Below are 24,653 nucleotides of genomic sequence, written 5' to 3' on the forward strand. Positions count from 1 at the left end.
TCTTTAAAATTCTAATAGTTCATTAGTTTCTTCCCAATCTTCTTCACAAATTTTATCTAATGAGTAAGCATTATGAGCATTAAACACCATTTGTATGGGTCCTTTATATTCGTAAGCAACTGAAAGCATTTCGTAAAAAGAATTTCATCTTATTTTAATATGTCTTGGAATTTTTCTTGGTGGCAAATCACATAGTACACAACGCTCATTAAATTCCCTAATTCTAGCAGCTCTATGAGCATAAAAAATCCAGGTAATAGCATATTCAATTTTCATACAACCACAATCAAATAATAAAATACCATCTTGTACAACTAAATTTAATACATGTGCAACACATCTAACATGAAAAGCTTTAACATCAATTGGACATAATCTAACTTTTAACATACTAGCAGCGTTTGTAATATTAGATGCATTATCTAATGCGACAGACATAATTACTTTATCTATAAGCATGTACTAATCTAGAACACTCAAAATATTTGTAGCTAAATATGCACCAGTTTTTTTCTCTACACATTCTTTATAACTTAAGATTCTTTTTTTGCAAATTCTAGTTATGATCAATCCAATGTGCTGTAACAGTTAAATAATCATGTCCATTAACACTACGACCCATGTCTGAAATTATAGACACTCTACAATCCAATATGCTAAATATACAACGAAGATAATGACAATATTTACCTTGATATACAAAAACATCATATTTAACAGTATATCTTGAAAAACCTCTATGAGTAGGATTATAAGTTTGTTGAATATATTCAATAAAACTGGGATGTGAAGGAAAACTATAAGGCAAACCACAAACATAAACCATTTTAGCTAAATTTTTGCGATCTCTTTCCTTATTATATTTACGTTGCGTTAGTGGACCATTGGGGTTAGAATGATCTAATGTTCCTTGAACCATGTTAGAAGCCCCTATCGATTCATTAACATTAATATCAAAATCATTAACTGGAATTCATTTTTTTCTATCGGCTAATGCTTTAGCTTCTTTATATTGAATCGGCACACAAGATAACAAATGTCTATTTAACCCCCCCGTACCACCTTGACCTCCACCTTATTTATGTTTAAAAGGTTGCTTACACTTATTAAAAATAACAATAGAGTTTTCCTTATCTAAAGTCATAAATTGCCACACAACAGAAGTTTTAGGGAGTTGATACTTTACCTTCTCCCTTGTAGGAGGTATAAGGGGTGGGAGTCCACAATTTTGCTCCGTTGAATTTGCAGTTTCATTTGGAACTTCTGTCATCGGACTAGTAGGTGTATCATCTAATTCCTCTTCTCCCGAACCAACTTCTATGTACTTCTTCACCTGAATTTTCATCAAGATAAGGATTAATATTACCATAAATTCATTCTTAAATTTCATGATCGAGTTGAACATTTGAATCAATATCATAAGAAGTATCATCAACATAAGTAGAATCATTTGTATTAAATCTAACTCTAGACATAGATTTAGAAGAAGTACCACCACATTTACTCTTATTTTTTTTCCGTACTACTTTTTTTATTAAAATTAAATAATTTTCTAATGCCACTCGGTTCTTTCTCTTTTCCTTTACCGGTATCTTTTTTGCTAGAACTCATATTTAATTATATGTAAAGTGTAATATAAAAATAAGAATAACACAAAAATTAAGGACGAAAAATAAAATATAAATATTATGAAACGAATGTACCAAACGTCTACGTTAATAGCAAACGTTATAACCGATTCTTGAAGCTTGAGGTTTGTTGTAACTTGTAATTTGGAACTCCAATACTTGATAGCAAATATGAGAATTATATATATTATGATATAATATGAAAATTTAGAATTGAAATATATGTATTATGATATAATATGAGATTAAATGGAATAAAAAATTGAGACTTAAGATTGAGAGGATATAGAAAATAGATGAGAGAGTACATGATTTTGTAAGAAATAATAAGGGATAGAGGGGTATTTATAATATTAAAAATGGGTTAAAGTGTATTTATGATAACTTGACGGTTTAAATTAAAGTATTAAAAGTAGGGGGGTGGTAAGGGGCGTTGGGGAAATGAAAAAGGTGAATAAATTCGTTGAAGGGCCCCACTAGCCGTTGCCCCAACGGTCCCCAATGGATATAATTCAAAAAAAATTAGGGATCTTGCAAAATCGGCCGGTACAGCCAGGCCGGGTCGATCGGGACCAATGGGTGAACCGGTCCCCTATCCCGAAGTCCCTCCATCCTGCAAGACTTGACGGGACCGGGTCCAGCAAGCCGGTTCTCGAACCAGTCGCGGGCCGACCCGATCCCCCTGCTAGCTCTAGACTCGAGGACAAGAAGCGAAGTTGAACGAGTATCAAGACAATAGCCTGGCGCTGAGGCAGGTTGTGGATTACTTGAGAATAAAATTTGATTAGTGAGACGGATATATACTACAAGAGACCACGATCTGTGGTTCCACTTGTGAAGGTGGGGCAGTGTGCTTCAAACTAGGGGCAGCTTTCGCCTTTGGCTTTGCCTTGGCATTTGCCCCTTGGCCTTGACTCTTATAACCCTCGTACTTGACGTTTACCCTCACGTTAAGGCTCTAGTTTACCCTATCATTTTTTGGAGTGTTACAGTTGGCTAGAGATGTTTATAGGTTAACCAACAATCTTATTCTGTTACAGATTTCTGAGGAGAGTGGTGGTTTGATTGCTTTCATAGGGGCCTATTCTTCCTTAGTTGAGCATATCCGTGAGGGCGTTCGATGATGAGAAGTTGTATCGCATTCGAGACAAAGTGTTGAGAGGGGAAGCCAAGGAGGTTGTCCTTGATGCTGATGGTGTCTTGAGTATTAGAGGTAGGATTTCTGTGCCCAAGGTAGGAGAGTTGATTAGACTGTTTCTATAAAAGTACAATTATTCTCGATATTCTATTCATTTGGGAGACAAAGATGTATCATGATTTGAATCAGCATTACTAGTGGTATGGCATGAAGAGGGATATTACAGATTTTGTACCTAGATGTTTTACTTGCCAACACATCAAATTTGAGCACCAACGACCCAGGGGTGTATCTTAGAGGATGTTTATTCCTACTTGGAAGTTGGAACAGATCACTATGAACTTTGTTGTGGGACTAGCTACCACCGTGGGTGGCTTTTGACAGGCTGAACAAGTCCATTTATATCATCCCGGTTTAGTGAAGTATACGACGGAGAAGTTAGCCTAGCTTTATATCAATTAGATTGTGTGACTTCATGGAGTGTCTATTTCTATTCTCCCCGACTGAGGAGCATTGTTCACTTCTCACTTTAGGAAGGCTTTGCAGCATGGTTTGGATACTTGGTTAGCTATAAGTAGAACCTTTCACCCTTGGAGAGATGGTCAGTCTGAGCGGACGATTTAGGTGTTGGAGGATATGCTCCAAACTTGTGTGATTGATTTTATGCTCGATGGGATTAACAATTGCCCTTAGCAGAGTTTACCTACAACAAAAGTTATCACTCCAATATTCATATGGCCTCATTTGAGGTGTTGTACAGAAGACAGTGTAGATCTCTGATCGGTTGATTAAATTCGGTTGAGATGGATTCTTTAGATACAAACTTGCTTAGAGATGATATGAAGTAGATTCATATGATTCAGGTTAAGTTTTTGACAGCCTAGAGTTGATAGAAGAGTTATGCAGACCAAAGAGTTCGAGCCGTAGTTTTTATGGAGGATGATCATGTTTGGCTCTTAGTGTTAACCCATGAAGGGTATGATGATGTTTGGGAAGAAGTGCAAGCTCAGTCCTAGATTCATTGGACCTTTTGAGATTTTGAGCCGAGTGGGAGAGGTGGCCTATTAGTTGGCATTACCACCTAGCTTGTTAATTTTGCAGCCTATGTTTCATGTCTCCATACTTTGGAAGTACGTGTCGAATGAGTAACATATGTTTTTGCTTGCTTGGTTATGTTGGGTCAAGACTTGTCTTTTGAAGAGGAGCCAATAACCATCTTGGATAGGTAGGTTTGAAAGCTTAAGACCAAGGAAATTGGTTCAATGAAGATGTAGTGGAAGCACCATTCAGTTGGTGAGGCAACTTGGTTAGAAGACAGAGTCCAATATGTGTATCAGATATCCTATCTTTTTGAGTCTTCAGATACTTCCTTTTTACCTTATGTTCGAAGACGAACATAGTTTTTAGTGGTGGATAATGTAATGACTCAATTGGTCATTATTTTAAAAAAAAAATTCTTAAAATTACCGTTTTACCCCTCCCAATATCGACCCTGAGTCTTTTTTGATCGAGTTTTGAAAGTTGATTTCAAACTTTGAGTGAAAATTGTGAATTTTGTAAGTTTTTGATATTCAAAAGCCTATAATTGTTAAAATGTATTTTTGGTGATTTTAGGAGTTTCGAGTGTCGGAATGTAATTTTGTCAATTTCATTAGTCCCAAAATATGGAATTTTTATAAAGAAGTTATCGGTTTCATATTAAGAGTTTATTGAGGATTTGAGGTCCTAAGTTGGAAATTTTTGAGATTTTAGTCTTTGGGTTGACTTTGATCAATATTGGGGGTTCACATGCTCGGATAGAAATTTCGAGAGTTCTGTTAGATTCGAGGGATGATTTTAGGCCTAAGTGAGGTCTTGGTTGAGTTTTTAGAGGTTCTAAGTTAGTCAATTTGAATATTTGGTTTGTGTGTACATGGTTTCAAATGTATCCCGAAGGTTCATTCGATATTTTGAGATTTAACTGATTTTTCTATGCCTAATTAATTTTGTACCCTTTACGTTTGTGATAATCCTTCTACTTTAGCGAAGGCCAGACTTTCGTTGGGTTTGTATAAGCGAACCAGGGCTCACTTTAGTAATGATCGCTTAAGCGGAGCCTGGTTCACAAAGTGAGGCCCCAATTTTAAGCAGGGTTCGCTTAAGGTTCGCTTAAGCAATATCTGAGGGGGTTTTAGACTTGTCAATTTGGGGTTTTACCCCATTTTGATTTTTGAAAAACCCTTGGAGTAAATTTTGAAAAGATTTCTTGTGCTAAATCATTTGGGTAAGGCTTGTGACCCTAAAACTTCATTTCCTTTTATCATTTATGGATTTTAACATCAAAATTTGATATTTTTACTGGCAAATGACAATGTTTTTCAAGAACTTGTGTCCTAAAGTAAAATACTGACTATGAACTGATTTTAATTCCTTTATCGAAATGGTTATCACCAATGAGTTCCAAATGCCTTAGGTAAAACTTTCAAGTAATGTTTTTTTTATTCAAACCTCATTTTTTGAATTGAATTGTTGAATTGATTTGACCCATTTTTCAAAATATATGATTTGGGTGTTGTTATTTATGGAATCATATTGTGATTACTTGATTGTGTGACTTGGAAAGGGAAGACTCAAGTCTTGGATTGACCTTTGATTGAATTGAGGCAAGTGATCTTCTCAACCTTGTAGAATATTTTGTTGTCCTTCATTGTGTGTGTAAGGGAGTAATGAGAATGAGGTGATGGGTTCATTTATTCCAATTGATTGATCTTAATGAATAAAAAAAAAGATTAATGAAAAAAAGGCAATGTGTTGATCATAATGCTTTGCGAATTAGCTCTTTGTGGACCCAAAAATTTGTTGATTTATGAAAAACCTTGATGGGCTTATTGTTGTGTCTTTCTTATGGTGTGAACTTGGTTATTTGCATTGATTTTTGTGCATCGTGATGAGACGTGTGATGATTATGCCAAAGGAAAATGGTTTTGACAAGTGATATAATATAAAGCCTAAGGGAAATGGTTCCAGCTAGTGATATTGTGCCGAAGAAAAATGGCTCTGGTAAGTGACATTGTATAAAGCCAAAGAAAAATGGTTTCAACTACTGATATATTACTGAAGTGAAATGGTTCCGACAAGTGACATTGTATAAACCTGAAGGGAATCGGTTCCGGCTAGTGATATTGTGCAGAAGGGAAATTGTTTCGGCAAGTGATACTACATAAAGCTGATGGGAAATGGTTATGACTAGTGATATTGTGCTGATGGGATATGGTTCCGACAAGTATTTGATTATTGTGATTTGATGAACTTGATACTTGAGATAGATTACTTGTGATTGGTTTACTTCTTATTTGTGATTTATCTACTTGATACTTGTGATTGACATACTTGAACTTGTTGGTTTTTGAATCGTGGCTATTAGACTCTGATTGTTAAGCCTTGTGATTTATGCATTGTAAAATTGTTAGGTAGGGTTGATTTCTGTGCAAGTTGTAGTTTGAGGAGGTTCTATTGGGATGAAAGGAGTACTCGTATTCAAGCTAGTTTTTCTTTGTTTAGCAGATTGCTTGTTGAGTACCGTGTTTTTTGGTACTTGCTCCTTTCTTCTACACTTGTGTAGGTTCCGAGTTCGGACCCGTGTGAGCTTCTTCTTCTATTTTTTAGGCTTTTAAAGGATTTTGAGAGGCAGATGCTTGTCATCCCAACGGGCCCTCTTATTCCTTATTTTATACTTTATTCTATTTAGAGACAAAGACATTGAGACTTGTACTTATCTTTCAATTCTATATTTATATTATTGGCCCTTACTCATGACAACTAGGTTTTGAGGTTATATTAGAATGACTAAGTTTTCCGCTATTATGTTATTCCTAATTAGTTTTTACATTTATTTTGTATAGTTGGGTTGAAGCTGACTTGTTTTGGTGGAAATAAAGGAGTGTCATCACATCCATTTTTGGGTCGTGACACTTTCAAACCCACTCCGCCCTGCACCCGCTCTAGACTTTAAGAAGTTAGTTTTAACCTACCATGGCCTACCCTACCCTACCGTGCTCTGCCCCTGCATATGTCTAAATCTGCCATGCCCTACATATGTCTAAGTCCGCCCTGCCCTGCACCATCCCTAGTTGAGATTGGCCCAATTTAATTGGTTTGGGTTCTTTAAGACCTATCCTCGTCCCACCCCACTTGAGACTTTAAAAGGTTAGTTTTAACCCGACCCTCCCTTCCCCTCCCCACCCCACCCCGCTCTGCCTCACATATGTATAACTCCGTCCCGCCCCACCCCTTGCCATCCCTAGTTGAGATTGATTAAATGTAAATTATTTTGAGTTCAACCCATAAAATTCTTGATAAAATGGATAGATAACCTATATTTGGGTTCATTTTGACACCCTTAGAGCTACTTATACATTACTCTCTACATAAAGGCAAGCATAATACTCCTCCTAATTGTACATCTCTCTTCAAAGTATAGGGGAAAGGATATATATATATATATATATATAGGTTGTGGTCTGCCTGACCCCTCACCATGATGGTGGTTTTGTTAAAAAAGAAAAGAAAAAAGAAGTTAAAACTAGACAAATAAAATGAAATAGAGCCGGAAAAAAAGAGTAGTATATGCAACCTATCTAATTAGATAAAAATTTCTATCATATTTACTAATTCTCCCTATAGTTCGAAATACTTACATATTGTCTCGTTAATTAATAAGTTCATACCAGATTTCAAGTCAAATACACCTAGATATATATATACTTTTGCTACTAGTACACTAAAATAGGGAGAGAAGTGAAACAAGGAGAGAGACGAGCGAGATAGGAGTGAAGCAAGCAAGATAAACATTGTATCATAGATACGTGTGAATCACACTACATACATGTATCTGGAATACTAATTACACAGAGAGAAGCAAGCGAGAGAGGAGAGTTGCGAATGAGACAGAAGAGAGGCCAACGAGAGAGTCATATACATGTGAATTACTTGGATACGATGTATCTATAGCAAATTACACCTAATTTTGATAAATAGGTTGGGGTATGCCTAACTCCTCACCATGATTGTGGTTTTGTTAATAAAAAAAAAAAAAAGTTAAAACTAGACAAATAAAATAAAATAGAGCCGGAAGAAGTGAGTAGTATATGCAACTTATTTAATTAGATAAACATTTCTATCATATTTACTAATTCTCCCTATAGTTCGAAATACTTACATATTGTCTCATTAATTAATAATTCCATACCAGATTCTAAGTCAAATACACCTAGATATATGTACTTTTGCTACCAGTACACTAAAATATGGAGAGAGGTGACCAAGAGAAGGAGAGAGACGAGCGAGATAGGAGGGCAGCAAGCAAGATAGTCTATGTATCATAGATACATGTGAATCACACTACATACATATCTCTAGAATACCAGTTACAGAGAGAGAAGCGAGCGAGAGAGGAGAGTTGCGAATGAGACAGGAGAGAGGCCAACAAGAGAGTCATATACATGCGAGTTACTTGGATACGATGTATCTATAACAAATTACACCTAATTTTGACTCAATATATTCAAAATACATGTATTTGGCGCGCCAGATATATGTATTTGAAGTCCAAATTCTCATAAGTTCCATAATAATGAAAAATGAAGGGAAAAAAAGATAATTAGGTACTAAATTAGATCGAGAAATTTTTTTGATCTATCTAACAAAATAGGGATCCACTTTCATGAGAAAAAGCATTAGCACCGACGATGGCTTATATATATGCATATGTGGCTGCAACTTAAGCTCACTATATATATGTATAATTTCAATTAGTATTTAACCAAATATAAAATAGGATTGATTTCTCATGTAATCACTCAATTAATAGTTATTATCTTAGATAATCATATTTCCATGTTATTCCAATTTTTTAATTAAAAAATAACTTTCTGAAATATTAAATGTTAATTAATGATCATATGATAAATTAACTCTAATTTTTTTTAAAATATGTTAGCAAGCAGAATTATGAGAGAGATATTGTTACTCAATTTGTGCATCACATTTCATGCAATTATGATTAAGTGTGTATTGTGAAAATGCCTAGCATTCCTTATGTTTCATGTGACACCGTTAGATTTGACATGGAGTTTTAAAAAAAAGCAAGATATTTTTGAAATTTATGGTCTTGAACAATCTTTAGGTATTTATATAATTGTAAATTATTTCGTTAAGGGTAAAAATGGAATTTCAAAGTTAATCACCACCTTCATAATGAGTTATCGATTCAACCAATAACTCAATATTAAAAATCAAAACTGAACCAATAATTTGAAATTTTTAATAAAACCATTAAAAATTCATTAACGTAACAACTCAATAGCAATATATCAATAGCATTTTTATCAGTTCAGTTTATTGATCGATTGAATTTTTTCACACCCCTAATCAGGGGCGGAGCCACCATGTACAAAGGGGGTTCATCGAACCCCCTTCGGTGGAAAATTATACTATCTATGCTTGGTTAAAATAATTATAGTCAACAAAATTTTTATGACTAAAAATAGGAGAGTAGTATAGCTTTCTTTAGGAAACCCTATTTTTAGGGAAATGGCAATATTGGTCTTTCCAAGACAAAACTGAGCTTTATTTCCTTTTTTGGACTATCTGGCATTTGTTTAAATTGGGCTAGTTACTAGCCTAGATGTGTATGATAATACTTATGAGAAGTAACGGACCTTTGGTCCAATTTTTTTTAAAAAAAATAATAACAAAGATTAACGGTAGGAAAAGAAGGAAAATTGTCCTTCCCCTGTTTTTATGACTAAAATGAATGGATAACCTGATGCTTCCAGGCCTAAAGCAAGCTCCACAAATTGTACTACTGTAATACGACCAAGGCTCCCAAAATATGCATACACAACAGTCTCTGGCTCCCAAGAATCAAGCCATTTCTTCAAAATGTCTTCTTTGTCAAATGATCCCTTATTCCCTCTCTGAACTTTATCAAGATTGTCATTGTTACAAAGAGATAAAGGTCCAATGCACCAAACTCTACCATCTTTAAGTCTTCGGAATTTGTCTACATACCTTTGTTCCAACTCCTCGAATATTGATCACAACCCCATATGCTCTTGTTTCAGCTGCTCTTATTTTGTCACGAATATCTTGTATGACAACTGTTCCTGCTGGATTGAAATGGGGAGGCAGCTGAGCTTTAGTGACTTCAATTCTATCTGGCAAATCAGGTATGACAAAAGTCCCTGATTCAGGTATTTTGTTTTGATCCTTCAAGATGTACATATTATGCTTACACATTTGGTTGAAACAACTCATTCCATCAAAAACAATTCTTGGAATCTGAAACTTATCAGCTGTATCAGCTGTCCAAGCAACATACGCATCAGAAATAATGCAACTCGGTTTAGGCTTCATATCTTCAAGCAATTTCTCAGTCTGTTCTTGCAGCATATCAATTGCAGCAAAGAACTGTCTTCGATAGTTCAGACCAGGCACATCATTATGGTTTTCACACCCCTCTGGAAGTCCTGCTTCCTTACCTTTAAACTGGAGCTCCACTACCCGAATGAGGAGTCCAGAACGAATGGCACAATCAATTGCTGCAGTGAATCTGGCGGCATTTAGAGCTGTCGTGACTAACGTGACTGTCACTCCTTGCTGCGCTAACAATTTGGCCATGTCCGCCAGCGGTATAAGGTGACTTGTAGAAAGTAAAGGAATCACAACAAAGTTTAGCTCTGCCAATGCTGGGACTGTTGTCATCTTTACTCAGTAAGAACTGAAAAAGCTATAGTTTGTTGAGTAGTTTTGCTCCTTCACGTTTTTTCAAAAAATGAGCACTTTTGATTTCCATCAAACTCTAGCAGTCAAATTTAAGTGCAAATTCTACACCTCAGAAAACTCGTCACCACATATTTGTGAAGAGTTAATTAAGGTTATTATGTCATTTAGACGCTCGTGACATGATAAAAAAATTGGTTATTATGTCATATTGTCATTTATATGATGATAAAGTTAGGGAAGAAAGGAGCAAAATGAAAAATAAGAAAAAGACAGGGCCCAATAACAGTCAGAATTTTGTGTCACATGTGTAGAGGTGAGAGAAATCCAATAATTGCCACCATGCCAGGCAGTACATTTCATTTTTGAAGGGGACTTGCTATATCAAAGCGTGTCCTTTCCTTTTTATGTGTATTTACTATGACAGCTAATCAATTTTGTCTACATTATGCATCAGATCAATTATTGAGTCATGGTAATGAAGGAAAAAGAGATATTTGAAAAAAAAATCGTTTCTCCCTCATCTGTAGTGAAGAGGAGAATTTTTTGTGCTTATATTCATTGCTATGCCATTTGAGTTCGTTGGAGTTCTGTGATTTGTATGGCCGCGGTTATAATTCCTTAAGACCACACAAGTAACTTGTGGGCTCAAACTAATTGTTAAACAACATAAACTGATTTGTTAAATTACTACATTAAACCCTATCTGATAACACTTAATAATTCTCAAAGAAGTACATTCCATACTACTTGTGCATTTTCATTTTAAGATTTGTTGAGTTGGAATTCTTGTATTTCTTTGATTAGAAGTGTTAAACTAAGATGAGAAGATCCATCATTTTCTATTGCATTTTTTGCAATTTGTCCAACTTCTTTCACTCTTTTTCTCCTATCATTTCTTTCTTTCTCTTTGTCCATCACCTTTTTAATGGCTTTAGTCACTTCTTCTTTGTTCACTTGGACTTCAGGCTTCTCTTCCTCTCCCAAATGCATCACTCCTTGAGATCCAACACTCACACCTGTTTTTAAGACATGTACTAAGAATCTCTCGTTCAGAAACTGCTCAGAAAATAAAGGCCAAGTGATCATAGGCACACTAGCAGCGATCCCCTCAAGGGTCGAATTCCAACCACAATGAGTCAAGAACCCTCCAATTGCAGGGTGTGATAGGATCAATACTTGTGGTGCCCAGCCACAGATCAAAAGCCCTCTTTCTTTTGTTCTTGTCTCAAATCTATTTTTCGATATCCAGTCCTCTATTGGTGCTTGTCCTTCCCCTGCTTTTATGACTAAAATGAATGGACAACCTGATTCTTCCAGGCCTAAAGCTAGCTCCACAAATTGTACAATTGTAATACGGCCGAGACTCCCAAGACATGCATGCATACACAACAGACTCAGGCTGCCAAGAATCAAGCCATTTATTTAAACTGTCCTCCTTGTCAAATGACGTCTTATTCCCTCTCTGAGCTTTATCTAGATTGTCATTGTTACAGAGACACAAAGGTCCAATACACCAAACTCTTCCATCTTTAAGTTTTCGGAATTCATCAACGTACCTTTGTTCCAAGTCCTCGAAAGTATTGATTACAACCCCATAGGCTCTTATTTCAGCTGCTCGTATTTTGTCTCGAATATCTTGTATGCAATGTGTTCCTGGATTGAATGCTCCAGGCAGCTGACATTTAGTTACCTCAATTCTATCTGGCAAATCAGGGATGACAAAAGGCCCTGATTCAGGAATTTCACTTTGATCCTTCATGATGTACAAATTATGCATACATAATTGAGTGAAACAACTCATTCCATCAAAAATAATTCTTGGAATCTGAAACTTATCAGCCGTCTCAGCTGTCCAAGCAATATGAGTATCACAAATAATGCAACTTGGCTTAGGCTTCATCTCTTCAAGCAATTTTTCAGCTTGGTCTTGTTGCATATCAATTGCAGCAAAGAAATTTCTTCGAAAGGCTAGTGCTGGTAGAAGATCCGCACTTCCACATCCCTCGGGCAGTCCTGCTTCCTTAGCTGGAAACTGGAGTTCAAGTACCCGAATGAGGAGTCCAGAACCGATGGCACGATCAATTACTCTAGTGAATCGGATAGCATTGAGGGGAGTCATGACTAAAGTGACAGTCACACCTCTCCGTGCTAACAATTTTGCCATGTCCACCATGGGTATGATGTGACTTGCAGCAAGTAATGGTATCAAAACAAAGTTTAACTCTTGCTCTGTAACCATCTTTAATATGATATAGTTGCAAATGAAGAAAGATTAAGTGTGCTAGTGTTACTACTTTTTAAGGTTATCATGTAAGGGCTTACATCTGCATTAAATTAATCTTGTAGCCTCAGTATAGCAGTCCATTACGGCACTTTGAGCAATTATTCAAGTACTAATTAAGAAAATCTGACCAAATGCAACTCGACATTTCATGTGATAAAGTCAGCTAACTATCTTACAGTCGTCTCTCTTTCATGTGTACATGATAACTAATCAATTTTGTCATTCAAGTCTAAGCTGACATTCCCAGTTTCAATCGTCCAATAAAAGATCGACTTTTGTAAGATTAACTTTAAGTTCGATAACTTATACTATGATAGAAATATTACTAATTTTTTTGGCGAGGCACATTATGAGACAACAGTTCCTTTTTATGTGGCAATACAGTCACCAATCACTTAATTATACTTTATATATAACTCATTGTTGAAAGTTGAAACTGGCAACTTTATATGTGGTAATACAGTCACCAATCACTTAATTATACTTTATATACTCATTGTTGAAAGTTGAAACTGGCAAAGTTAATCTATAACTGTTTCTTGTTTTATTCGGGTACCTCATAGTCATAGAACAAAAGTGCAAACATGAACAAAAGTAATGGGAATCTTAGTAGTTCAGTTGATTGGTTGTCTGAATTTTCACCTGTGAGGATTTGATTCTCCACTTTCTAATTCCCTCCCCAATTCCCCTTCCGCTACTAAAAACATAAAAATCAAATAAGTACATTGCATACTTGTGCATAGTCATTTTAAGCTATTTGGTTGAGTTGAATTCTTGTACTTCTTTGATTAGCAGTGTCAAACTGAGATGAGAAGATCCACCTCCTTCTATAGTTTTTTTTGCCATTTCTCCAACTTCTTTGGCTCTTATTCTCCTATTATTTCCTTCTTTCTCTTTGTCCATCACTTCTTTTATGGCTTTCGTCACTTCTTCTTTGGTCACTTGGACTTCATATTTCTCTTCCTCACCGAGATGCACAACTTCCTGAGATCCAACACCCACGCCCGTCTTCAAGACATGTACTAAAAATCTCTCGTTTAAGAACTGCTCCGCGAATAAAGGCCAAGTGATCATAGGCACACCAGCACTAATCCCTTCAAGGGACGAATTCCAACCACAATGAGTCAAGAACCCACCAATTGTAGGGTGCGATAGAATTACTACTTGTGGTGCCCATCCCCGGATCAAAAGTCCTCTCTCTTTTGTTCTTTCTTCAAATCCATTTTCCGATATCCAATCCTCTATTGGTGCTTGTCTTTCCCCTGATTTTACGACTAAAATAAACGGATAACCTGATGCTTCCAGGCCTAAAGCCAGTTCCACAAATTGTACAACTGTGGTATGACTAAGGCTTCCCAAACACACATACACAACAGACTCAGGCTGCCATGAATCAAGCCATTTCTTCAAACGTTCCTCTTCGTCAAATGACGTCTTATTCCCTCTCTGCGCTTTATCTAGACTCTCATTGTTACAGAGAGACAAAGGCCCAATACACCAAACTCTACCATCTTTAAATTTTCTGAATTCATCAACATAACTTTCTTCCAACTCCGCGAAAGTATTGATTATAACCCCATAGGCACTTATTTCAGCTGCTCGTATTTTGTCTCGAAAATCTTGCACGTGAACTGACGAGGGATTAAACGTTCCAGGCAGCTGAACTTTAGTTACTTCAATTCTATCAGGCAAATCAGGGATCACAAAATGGCCTAATTCAGGGATTCTGTTTTGATCCTTCATGATATACAAATTATGCATACACAATTGATTGAAACAACTCATTCCATCAAAAATAATTCTCGGAATCTGAAACTTATCAGCTGTCTCAGCTGTCCAAGCAATATGCATATCGGAAATAATGCAACTCGGCTTAGGCTTCATCTCTTGAAGCAATTTTTCAGCTTGGTCTTGTAGCATATCAATTGCAGTAAAGAAATTTCTTCGATGATCTAGACCGGGTAGAAGATCGACACTTTCACATCCCTCTGGCAATCCGGCTTCCTTGGCTGGAAATCGGAGATGAAGTACCCGAATGAGGAGTCCAGAATCGATGGCGCGATCAATTACTGCAGTAAATCGGATAGCATTGAGAGGCGTCATGACTAAAGTGACAATCACGCCTCTTTGTGCTAACAATTTGGCAATGTCTACCATTGGTATGATGTGACTTACAGCAAGTAATGGTATCAAAACAAAGTTTAGCTCTTCTAATCTTGACTCAGAAGCCATTTTTAGTGTTAGAACTTAACTGAAAGATGTGTAGTGTTGAATGATTTTTAGTTGCAAATGAAGAAAGAAGAAAGGTGCTTTTATATAAGTATTCTCTTCGTCCAGTATAGACATTGACATATTCCTTACAACGCAGTAAATATTCGCGCACTACATTTTTAATTGTCGTGTTATACATTTTAAAAGATAATTTTATTAATTTTTAAAGTTATATTATAATATTTTAAATAAAAATTTAGATATTCAAAAACTATATGAAAAATATTATAAATTGTATTTTTTTACATATTAATATAATGAAAAAATACATCGTAAAATGTTAATTGTGTCTTATAAATTAAAATATCAAATTAGTCAAATTGACTTTCTATAATATTGAATTTATTATACTCAAATATGATATAGTAAAATTGTCTTTTTATATACTTCCTTCATGCACTTTTAGTTGTCAACAGTGACGGACCTATGTAGTCACTTATGGGTGCTTAAGAACCCACTACCTTTTGTGTCAACATTCTTATTTATGTACAAAATTTAGAAATGTATTGAAATATATTAACTGAGCATCCATTATATGTAGCATTTTTCGAGCTAAAAATAGTTGAGCACCCATGATACAAAATTTATGTATCCGCCACTGGTTGTCAATTGTCATAGTTTACTTTTTTAGAGTCGGACGATAAGCACTTTGACTAACATTTTATGATATATTTTCTTTATCATATTGATATGTAAAATATTACTATTTATAGTATTTTTCGTACAATTTTTACATATCTACATTTTTTGTTTAAATATCAAATTATATTGTTTGTTTAAATATCAAATTAATGTAATATAGTTAAACTTTAAAAATTAATTAATGTTAAGGTTATGATGTAAGGGCTTACATATGCACTAAACTCATCTGCATATGGGCTTCAGCTGCACAATTGATTGTTATTGTCTTGTAGCCTCACGTGTAGCTGTCCATTGGGGATGGCGGCTACAGCCTACAGCTTATAAAATTAAGTTTCACTGTAAAAACAATAAATCATTTTTATTTATTCTAACATGATACAATATTTTATTCTTAGACAGATATCAAATTCACGTTCCAAGTCCTAAGAAGATTTATTTGTACTATGATTTGAATGACTTGATAGTATGCAAATTTATTTATTCCAATAGCGTATAGATTTTAATCTCTATAAAAAAAAAAAAAGAGAGAAAACAATGAAATTTAGTATGAATGAAAATTGTGAGTGTGTGTTTATTCACCCAGGAGGGATGAGTTGACTTGTGGTACATAAAATACAGGAAACCATTAAAGGGGTTTTTGTAAAAAAAAAAAAAAGATGTTAGAATTTCATTTAGGGAGAAGAATTTGGGAGGGAAAACAAAATTGTAAGAAACAAAGTAAAATCAAAACATTGAGTAAATTGAAAAGAAATGAGAAGAAAAAGGGAAGTAACTAAGAAGTTTAAAAGGAAATAAAAGAGATGAATGAACGACCCGGTCTAAAACACTAGGGCTTTCACTCTTTTGGTCAGAGTCTCGGAGTAACGCAAGCAAATTCCTTGTCCCCGGTGTTGTAAGTGTCAGGTATATACAACAAACTAATGCAATTTTTATTTTACGTGATTTAATAAAGTAAACACATATTTATTAATTATGGTTAAGTAAAATAAACTATAAATTTGAACACGTGGCATTCATGTATTGACTTGGTGTATATAATTGGTGCGGGTAAGTTTTTACCAGTACTGACCCCAAAACTATCCTAATTTTTTGAGTTTCGTACTTGAAATATTAAAAATGCAAATTTCCTACCTGAATTATCACCATATTGAAATAGTATAAGTGTTTTTTATCCTTAAATTATTTTATTATGAATAAAATGTATTTTAAAATTAAATTATTATCATTAAATGTAAGAAAAATCATATTTTTGAAAAACTTAATTAAAATAAAGAGCATCACATTATATATATATACCCCTCCATTCATATTAGTTGATCATTTTCCTAAGCATGCATATTAAGAAATCATAAATAAGTAGATGAGTTTACTACCTCACCTCTTAAAACCTTCTAGTGCATTTTACAAACAAATGTAAATACTTTCAAAAAGAATTAATTGCAAAATGGACAAATAATTAGAAACAACTAAAAAAGGAAACGTGGACAACTAATTAAGGACAGAGAGGGAGTAAGAAAAATATAATTAATGTTGTCTTGATTTAGTAAGATAAACACTAGACAATTATTTTTAGTAAGACTAATACTTCCTCCATCCAACACTAGTTGTCCACTATACTATTTTGGAATGTCCAACAATACTTATCTATTTTATGAAATCAATAGATTATTTTATTCCTAGTTATGAATTTATCCTTATCATTAATTGTAGTTATTTATCTATTATATTTTTCAAGACATTATATTTAAAAAGTGATATAGTAAAATTAATATTTTTATTTATAATTTTTTAAAAAGCATACAAAATTAATAGTGAACGATTATTAGACGGAAGAGCGGAGTGTGGGACGGTGGGAGTATTAAATACGATTAATACAAAATTCTTGACTTTGGTAGTTCAAGTGAGCTAATTATTAACCATTCCCCCTTAGGAAGGAAACATTCCGAATCTCAAGATAAATCTAGTCTTTATTCCAATAAAACTCGACGCCGAAAAAATGTACGAATACACACCTTTGCAATTGAACTGAAAACAGATCTAGAGTTGAAAAGGACAGGACAGTAATTTTATCCTCCCTTCATTCTTTAGGCCTTTAAATACCCAAAGAATTCCCTTTTATGTCACTTTCTGTTTACATTTTATTCTTAGTATTTTTACCCTTGAATTGAGTTTTTTTATCTTTTTCACTCCGCCATGGATGATGACTCTAGCTCGTCAAATCAGTCTTGTGAAAGAAATGAAACAGTAAGATCAAGGTGGAACCCAAAGCCGGAACAAATAGTAATACTTGAATCCATCTTTAATAGTGGGATGGTAAATCCTCAAAAAGACGAGACAGTTAGAATCAGGAAAATGCTGGAGCAATTTGGAGCCGTTGGAGATGCAAACGTATTCTATTGGTTCCAAAATCGGCGGTCGAGGTCTCGCCGTCGTCAACGACAAATTCAGGCGAGCCTTAGTGCTGCCAGTAACAGTATTGAAGAACAATCTGCAAGGTCTAGTAGTGGTGGTGCAATTCAGTTTCAGACTAATTTTGTCCCCTCATCTGTTTCTTCTTCGCTTGGAGGAGTTGTGGGAAATGCAAATGATGGCCTCTTCCTCTTTTCTGGTCCAATGGAAATTGATCAAAACTCTTCTATCACCTCAATTTTGTGCTCACCAACAGACAATTCTAACTTGAATTGCTCTTCCTCAGGTTCCAAAGATCATTTATGCAAATATTGTTTTAAATTACAAGTAGCTAGAATTATTGTTGTTGTTGTTACTTTAGCTTAGTTTGTACATGTTTGAATTTGATAAAACACTTTATTCTCAACTATTAATGGGAATTAATAGAAGATATTGTTACGAGATTTGTGAAGTAGAATGATCAAGTTGGAGACATATTTATCAAATTTAGGCAAGGATCCAGTTAGTATATACCTAACAAACTCAACATATGCACCGACTTGAGGGGGAGTGATATTCATGATAGGTCAGTAGGCATGCACGGAAGATTATATTCACTGGGTAAATTCTGTTATTCTATTTGTTTCTCGTTACTGTACGCCCAGTAATTCATACTGTAGCTTCTTTCTCTACTCTTGCATTTGATCTTCTGCTCATTAACTCTTCCTTTCACTTATTACATCCAAAGTACTGTAGCTGCATACTGTTTTGCTAGTCAGTTATGTTTCAGCACAGGTTACTGAAGTAGTATGACTGTCATACTGTTACAGGGTTTATCACAGTTTTTATTAATGGAGTAGCAACACAGGTGCCCAGGGGGCCACTTGACATGAAGGCTATGTTCGGCCCCGAAGACTTAATCTTGTATCACTCCTCTGGGGTGCCACTCCCAGTTAATGAATATGGTTTTGTTGTTCAGAGTTTGCAGCATGGTGAAAGCTACTTCCTGGTAAGCTCTCATCAACTTCCACAGGTAGCGGGAGGGAGGGTGTCAAATATGACATGAATTACTACAGGTGCGCGCCAAGCTGGCCTAGACACCTTTCTTATAAAATAAAAAAAACAAATGTATAGGTTGATGTCAGTGGTTGATTGATTTCTCATATTCTCTTTAAGGCTTGTCCATGCATTTTACTATACACATGTTAGTGCATTATATATTACTGTAATGACTCTTGTTAAGTCGCGGTCAATTATAACTATTGGACAATGTAGTTGAGACATGAAGCATAACAATGTTATCCCTAATGGGCACTTCAAGAAGCACACTGATATCCGTGTGAAGACCTGGTTCAATCAACCAGCACGCAAGCTGATTATTTTAATTTTGCTATATAATTCTGGTTTTCTTGTTTTAATTTTGCTCTCATATACGCAGTATGGCGAACAGGTTGCTGATTATTTTTTGTTTAATCCAATTGCAGCAAGGCAAGAGATGGCTGTGAAGATCCCCCCCCCCCCTCCCTCCCCCCACAACAACTGCTGGAGCTCTCCACCCTGTTGTCCATGGTCTGACACTCAAATACAACATGAAAGTTAGGTCTGGTAGAGGATTTTCTTGAGGAACTTCAGGTTTGTTTTATTGAGTTTTATGGCTCAATTTTCCATAAAGTTAACTGTGAGATGAGCATGTTCTGAGTATGAACTGCCAGGCTGCAGGCATCCCTAAGAAACTGGCTTCAACAATTGGTATTGTTGTTGATCATCCTTGCAGGAATCGGTTACTTGAGGGGCTTCAAGCTGATGTCTTGAAAACCTACAAGGCCAATTTCATTAGTTGTCTTAATCAAGGTAAGATAAGTAGTTGCTAGTAATTGGAAACATAATTGTGAATATGTGAAGTGTTTTCCCTGTTCGTTTCCTAATTGTTGCAACTGCATTCAGGTTGGTGATTCTGCCCTCTTGAGGGATTGGCTACAGCAACTCAAGTTCATGGTGCCTACATGCCTGTTGCGTGTGAGAAGCCATCTGTAGATCTTATCAAGATTACCAAGGAGATGAAGCCATTCAATGCCTATAGCAAGCTACGTGTGGAGCGGGCGAATGAGAATCACATTGGTGCTAGGATGAAGAGCGCTGCCCTCAAATTGCAATTCCTTTTTGTTGTTCTAATAATAATATGCTCTACTCTTTAAAGAACAAAGCACAAAAGCTCTCACAGCAGATTTGGATGTTTTCAATCAGAAAGATATTTGACAGAAGAACTTCTATACAAGTAGAGGCAGAGTAAGGATTTCAAATAAGAGAATTAAAAAATAAATAAATTATGCCAATGAGATTTAACAATATATATATTAATTTGAATTATTTTAGTTTTTATCCCGCAACAACAATAATTGACCTCAATTATTAACTAAGGACATGTAAAATCTCTCTAATTAATATTGTTGTTATCATCAAATATTACTATTTTGTAAAGGTATTATTAAGTGATAGAAGTGTTTTCGAGGTTTAATGAAGCCATATGGAATTAAGTGAACCCATTTATGAAAATGACATTTATAAATTTAAGGTCATGATTAATGATCTTGGTTGCCGCAAGTTTGTTTGATTATTTGGGTGAAAATTATACATGTCAAGAGGTTCAGTGTGTTTAGAAGAAATTGTGGATAATATTAGAGATAACAATGTTGATGATGAAGTTGAAGACGATACAATAGCTTTAGAATCTGTTATGCGTAAGGAAACACTTATCGCATCTAGAACTTTTCACAATTTTTTTTGCAGAGAATATAACACTAGAACTTTTAGATGCAATAAGAAAAGTGAGAGATGAGTTTTAACTAGATTTGAATTTTTTTTTAAAAACACTATAATCATATTTAGTAAATTGTCATGAATATTTTTCTAATTTTAAAGAATTATTAATTTATATTTATATATCTTATTATATTATCGAAATCGATGGAGAAACTTTTTTTATCTTAAAAAGATTATTAATTTATCGAGTGTAAAGTTAGAAAGTTTCTATTTCGCTATTTTAGGGATAAATTTGACCATTTAAGAATTGGTAATACAATTAGTGGAGTATCATTAAAAGGAAACTATCATGACTGACCGTTGCTAATATCATTCTCTCTTCCATCTATCTTTGAAAAAAATCATGCAAAAATTTTCCATCAAATTAATCATTGTTTAGTGAATATCCTGGATATTGAGGAATATACAGAGAGCCATTTCGGAAATCGGCCTGATTTCATCTCTTTTCCATCTGTTCGAAGAAAAAGAAGAATCCCAAAAAAATAATTTAGCTTGTTGCTTTTATGAAAATTGATCTCAAATAACAGCCAAAAATGGCGGAGCCATTGAGCCAAAACTTTAACGAAACGAGCAAAGAGAGATTGATTCCCAAATATTCAGAGTATGGATTGGATCCATCATTTTACGTCGAACGCGAAGGATTTTGGGGTCGATTATGCAATAGAATTAAGAAATCATGCAGTAATGTTAAACACGGTTCGATCAAGGCAATTGATATGGGTCGTAAGGACCCTCGAAAGGTCATTTTTGCTGCTAAAATGGGTTTAGCTCTTTCCCTTGTTTCGGTTATCATTTTCTTCAAAGAGCCCTTATCCTATATTGGTACATATTCCATTTGGGCCATCCTCACTGTTGTCGTCGTATTCGAGTTCAGCATAGGTATATTCAAATTTTTGTTTCACATTCCAATTATTTAGTATTTGGATAAAATGAGAGTTATGTTAAATATCGTCGTGTTCAAGTAATTAGAGGCAAATGAGCCTAAATAGAACCAAATGATTAAATGATGATAAAGCTTATGGCCAACCTGAACTACTTGGGATTGAGATCCAGATAGTTAAAGCGGATTTGTATTGATTATGGTATTTAATATGTACTCGTATTTAAATTATTTAGCATTGGAATGAAACAAGTCCTGATAGAGGAGAGTGTTCATGGATTTACACAAATAACCCAACTGGTTTGGGGTTGAGGCATGGTTAATTTATAGCTCATGTTTACGCAGGGTAGTAAGCAGTTATCATGAAATTGATGATACACTTTAACTGTCCATTGTTCTTTTACATAAATGTATGTTGATATTTTTTTATTTTGATAAGTAACATTTGTCTATTTTTAGTGGATGAGTGTTTATAGCTGATATCCATAATCTAATTGATTTATAAAAAAATGCTAGGTGCGACACTCAGCAAAGGATTCAACAGGGCTTTGGGGACATTGTCTGCCGCAGGACTAGCTGTAGGCATTGCTGAATTATCTGTTATGGCTGGAGATTGGCAGGAGGTTGTGATTGTGGTCAGCATTTTTGTTTCAGGTCTCATTTGAAATATCTTTGAAATTTTACTTTGCCTTATTCATGATGTGTGAGAAACTTCAGGCACATAGGGTTCAATTTTATTTCAAAACGTAGCAGTTGAACTGTTGAAGTGCCAATCTTTCTATTCATTTAAGAAGAGGGATTCTTGCTGCTGCGAGTAGAACGATAAGATCAGGCTAGAGAGGAAAAGGAAGTAGAGAAGTCTAAGAATCAGTCGCGAATCTTCTCCATAACCACTTTTACTAAGACTTATAACATACCAGAGAAGCACCAACTAGAATTACCTACCACCTATTTCTTCTCTTATGCATAACCATTAAATGGACAATCCAATAACACCAATAATGCATAATATAAAATTGAAAGCAGGTTTGTATAAGGTGAATTGCTGCATATGTTTTGAGACTAATGCACATCTGATTTTTACCTGTCACTTCCTCTCCTTGTACTTGTGTGCAGCTTTGGTCTTATTACTTTTCTCTTTTGATTTTCAGGTTTTCTTGCAACTTACTTGAAATTGTATCCTGCAATGAAGCAATATGAATATGGATTTCGGGTGTTCTTGTTGACATATTGTATTGTGCTGGTATCGGGAACTTCACATTTTTTTCACGCAGCTGTTTCGCGATTGTTGCTAATTGGAGTTGGTGCTGGTGTCTGTTTGCTTGTAAATGTTGGCCTCTACCCTATTTGGGCTGGTGAAGATTTGCACAAATTGGTGGTAAAGAATTTTAAACGTGTTTCTACTTCTTTGGAAGGTGAGGAATTTCCTTAATATTCTTCAATTTGTCTTTGAATTTGCTACCTCCAGGCTACTGCAGAACTGAATACCTGTAACGCTTCTTGTTAGGTTGTGTCAATGGATATTTGCAATGTCTTGAATATGATCGGATACCATCAAAAATTCTTGTTTACCAGGCCTCTGATGACCCTGTGTATAGCGGATACAGGGCCGCTTTGGAGTCAACAAGCCAAGAGGATTCTCTGGTACACATATATTTTCATTGGCAATCACAGCTGGTAACTTTTGGGAGATTACACTATTTCTTTTATTACTAATTTTCAATATTCCTGGTGCAGCTAACTTTTGCTGAATGGGAACCCCCTCATGGCCGTTACAAGATGTTCAATTATCCGTGGGCTGATTATGTTAAAGTCAGTGGTGCATTGAGGCATTGCGCTTTCATGGTCATGGCTATGCATAGCTGTATTCTTTCAGAAATACAGGTAAAGCTTCAATCTTCAACTCCTTCATAACACTTGCACATCAATTATCAAACTGCCATCCTATTTTATTGCAGATGCATTTAAAATAATGCACTTGTTTGAATTAGGTAATTCATTTTTACTACTAAAAACATACCTTTTTATACTTTTATCTATTCCAAATATAGATTCTTCGGAATAAATAAACATAAAAAAAATGCCAGTCTACTCATTGAGGAGTCTGAGAAAATGATTTATAGACTTTAGGCTTCATGGTTTCATATTAATTTATGCAATTTTTCCTTTTGTAGGCAGCATCTGATTTGAGGCAAATCTTCTGCAAGGAGATCCAGAGAGTTGGGATTGAAGGAGCTAAAGTATTACAACATCTTGGAGACAAAGTTGAAAAAATGGAGAAACTTAGCCCTAGAGACCTTCTCGAAGAAGTTCATGAGGCTGCTGAGGATCTACAACTGTTGATTGACCAAAAATCTTATCTTTTGGTTCAGGTGGAGAACTGGGAAAATGCAAAGCAAGCTAACCAGTTTGAAGATCCTGAACATATTCAGGAACTGAAAGACAATGAACCTAAAGGCATTGGGATAAACTCCCTTAGTGAAGCAGGTCTCAATCTAAGGTCTGCTCATACATTGAAACACATGGATACTTATAATCGAAATTCAAGTATGAATATTTCTGCTGCACAAATGTCTTCCTCTGGAAATGTGTTCAATCCGATGGTGTGGCCTTCACGACTTTCAATTCTTGGAGATGTGATTTTAAATGAACGTGAAGTACGTACATTTGAAAGTGCATGTCCATTGTCATTGGCCACTTTTACTTCCTTGTTAATTGAGTTTGTTGCAAGACTTCAAAATCTTGTAAATGCATTTCAACAGCTTAGTGAGAAGGCAAAATTTAAGGAACCCGTAGATGCAGCTGGTGCAGAGGAGGCAGCTAACTTGTAGAAATTAA

The 24,653-nt window shown here is 35.2% G+C and overlaps 5 protein-coding genes and 2 pseudogenes across 6 annotated transcripts in view; 4 read left to right on the forward strand and 3 right to left on the reverse strand.

Moving 5' to 3' along the window:
- The window catches only part of LOC125807988 (ribosome-binding factor PSRP1, chloroplastic), a 207,560-nt gene that overhangs the window by 79,019 nt on the left and 103,888 nt on the right, over nucleotides 1-24,653 (forward strand). The window lies entirely within an intron of this gene.
- Nucleotides 9,504-10,509, reverse strand: LOC125807644 (UDP-glycosyltransferase 73C3-like; annotated as a pseudogene).
- On the reverse strand, nucleotides 11,080-12,769 carry LOC125807982 (UDP-glycosyltransferase 73C3-like; annotated as a pseudogene).
- Nucleotides 13,558-15,047, reverse strand: LOC125807981 (UDP-glycosyltransferase 73C3-like). Its single transcript, XM_049487743.1, has one exon. It carries the CDS (start codon nucleotides 15,044-15,046, stop codon nucleotides 13,568-13,570), a length of 1,479 nt encoding a protein of 492 aa, XP_049343700.1. The 5' UTR covers nucleotide 15,047; the 3' UTR covers nucleotides 13,558-13,567.
- LOC125807991 (WUSCHEL-related homeobox 11-like) lies at nucleotides 17,907-19,492 on the forward strand. Its single transcript, XM_049487751.1, has 3 exons — nucleotides 17,907-18,406; nucleotides 18,933-19,124; nucleotides 19,391-19,492. The coding sequence occupies exons 1-3, from the start codon at nucleotides 17,921-17,923 to the stop codon at nucleotides 19,406-19,408; spliced, it is 696 nt and encodes a 231-aa protein (XP_049343708.1). The 5' UTR covers nucleotides 17,907-17,920; the 3' UTR covers nucleotides 19,409-19,492.
- Nucleotides 19,423-20,310, forward strand: LOC125807645 (60S ribosomal protein L13-like). The gene is made up of 4 exons (XM_049487380.1): nucleotides 19,423-19,452; nucleotides 19,554-19,616; nucleotides 19,828-19,966; nucleotides 20,096-20,310. The coding sequence occupies exons 1-4, from the start codon at nucleotides 19,423-19,425 to the stop codon at nucleotides 20,308-20,310; spliced, it is 447 nt and encodes a 148-aa protein (XP_049343337.1).
- On the forward strand, nucleotides 21,316-24,646 carry LOC125807980 (aluminum-activated malate transporter 4-like). Its single transcript, XM_049487742.1, has 6 exons — nucleotides 21,316-21,814; nucleotides 22,332-22,469; nucleotides 22,967-23,230; nucleotides 23,323-23,459; nucleotides 23,553-23,699; nucleotides 23,990-24,646. Exons 1-6 carry the CDS (start codon nucleotides 21,469-21,471, stop codon nucleotides 24,644-24,646), a joined length of 1,689 nt encoding a protein of 562 aa, XP_049343699.1. The 5' UTR covers nucleotides 21,316-21,468.

The sequence above is a fragment of the Solanum verrucosum genome, unplaced genomic scaffold, assembly GCF_900185275.1.
Source record: "Solanum verrucosum unplaced genomic scaffold, falcon-dt-bn FXZP01000183.1, whole genome shotgun sequence".
Lineage (NCBI taxonomy): Eukaryota > Viridiplantae > Streptophyta > Magnoliopsida > Solanales > Solanaceae > Solanum > Solanum verrucosum.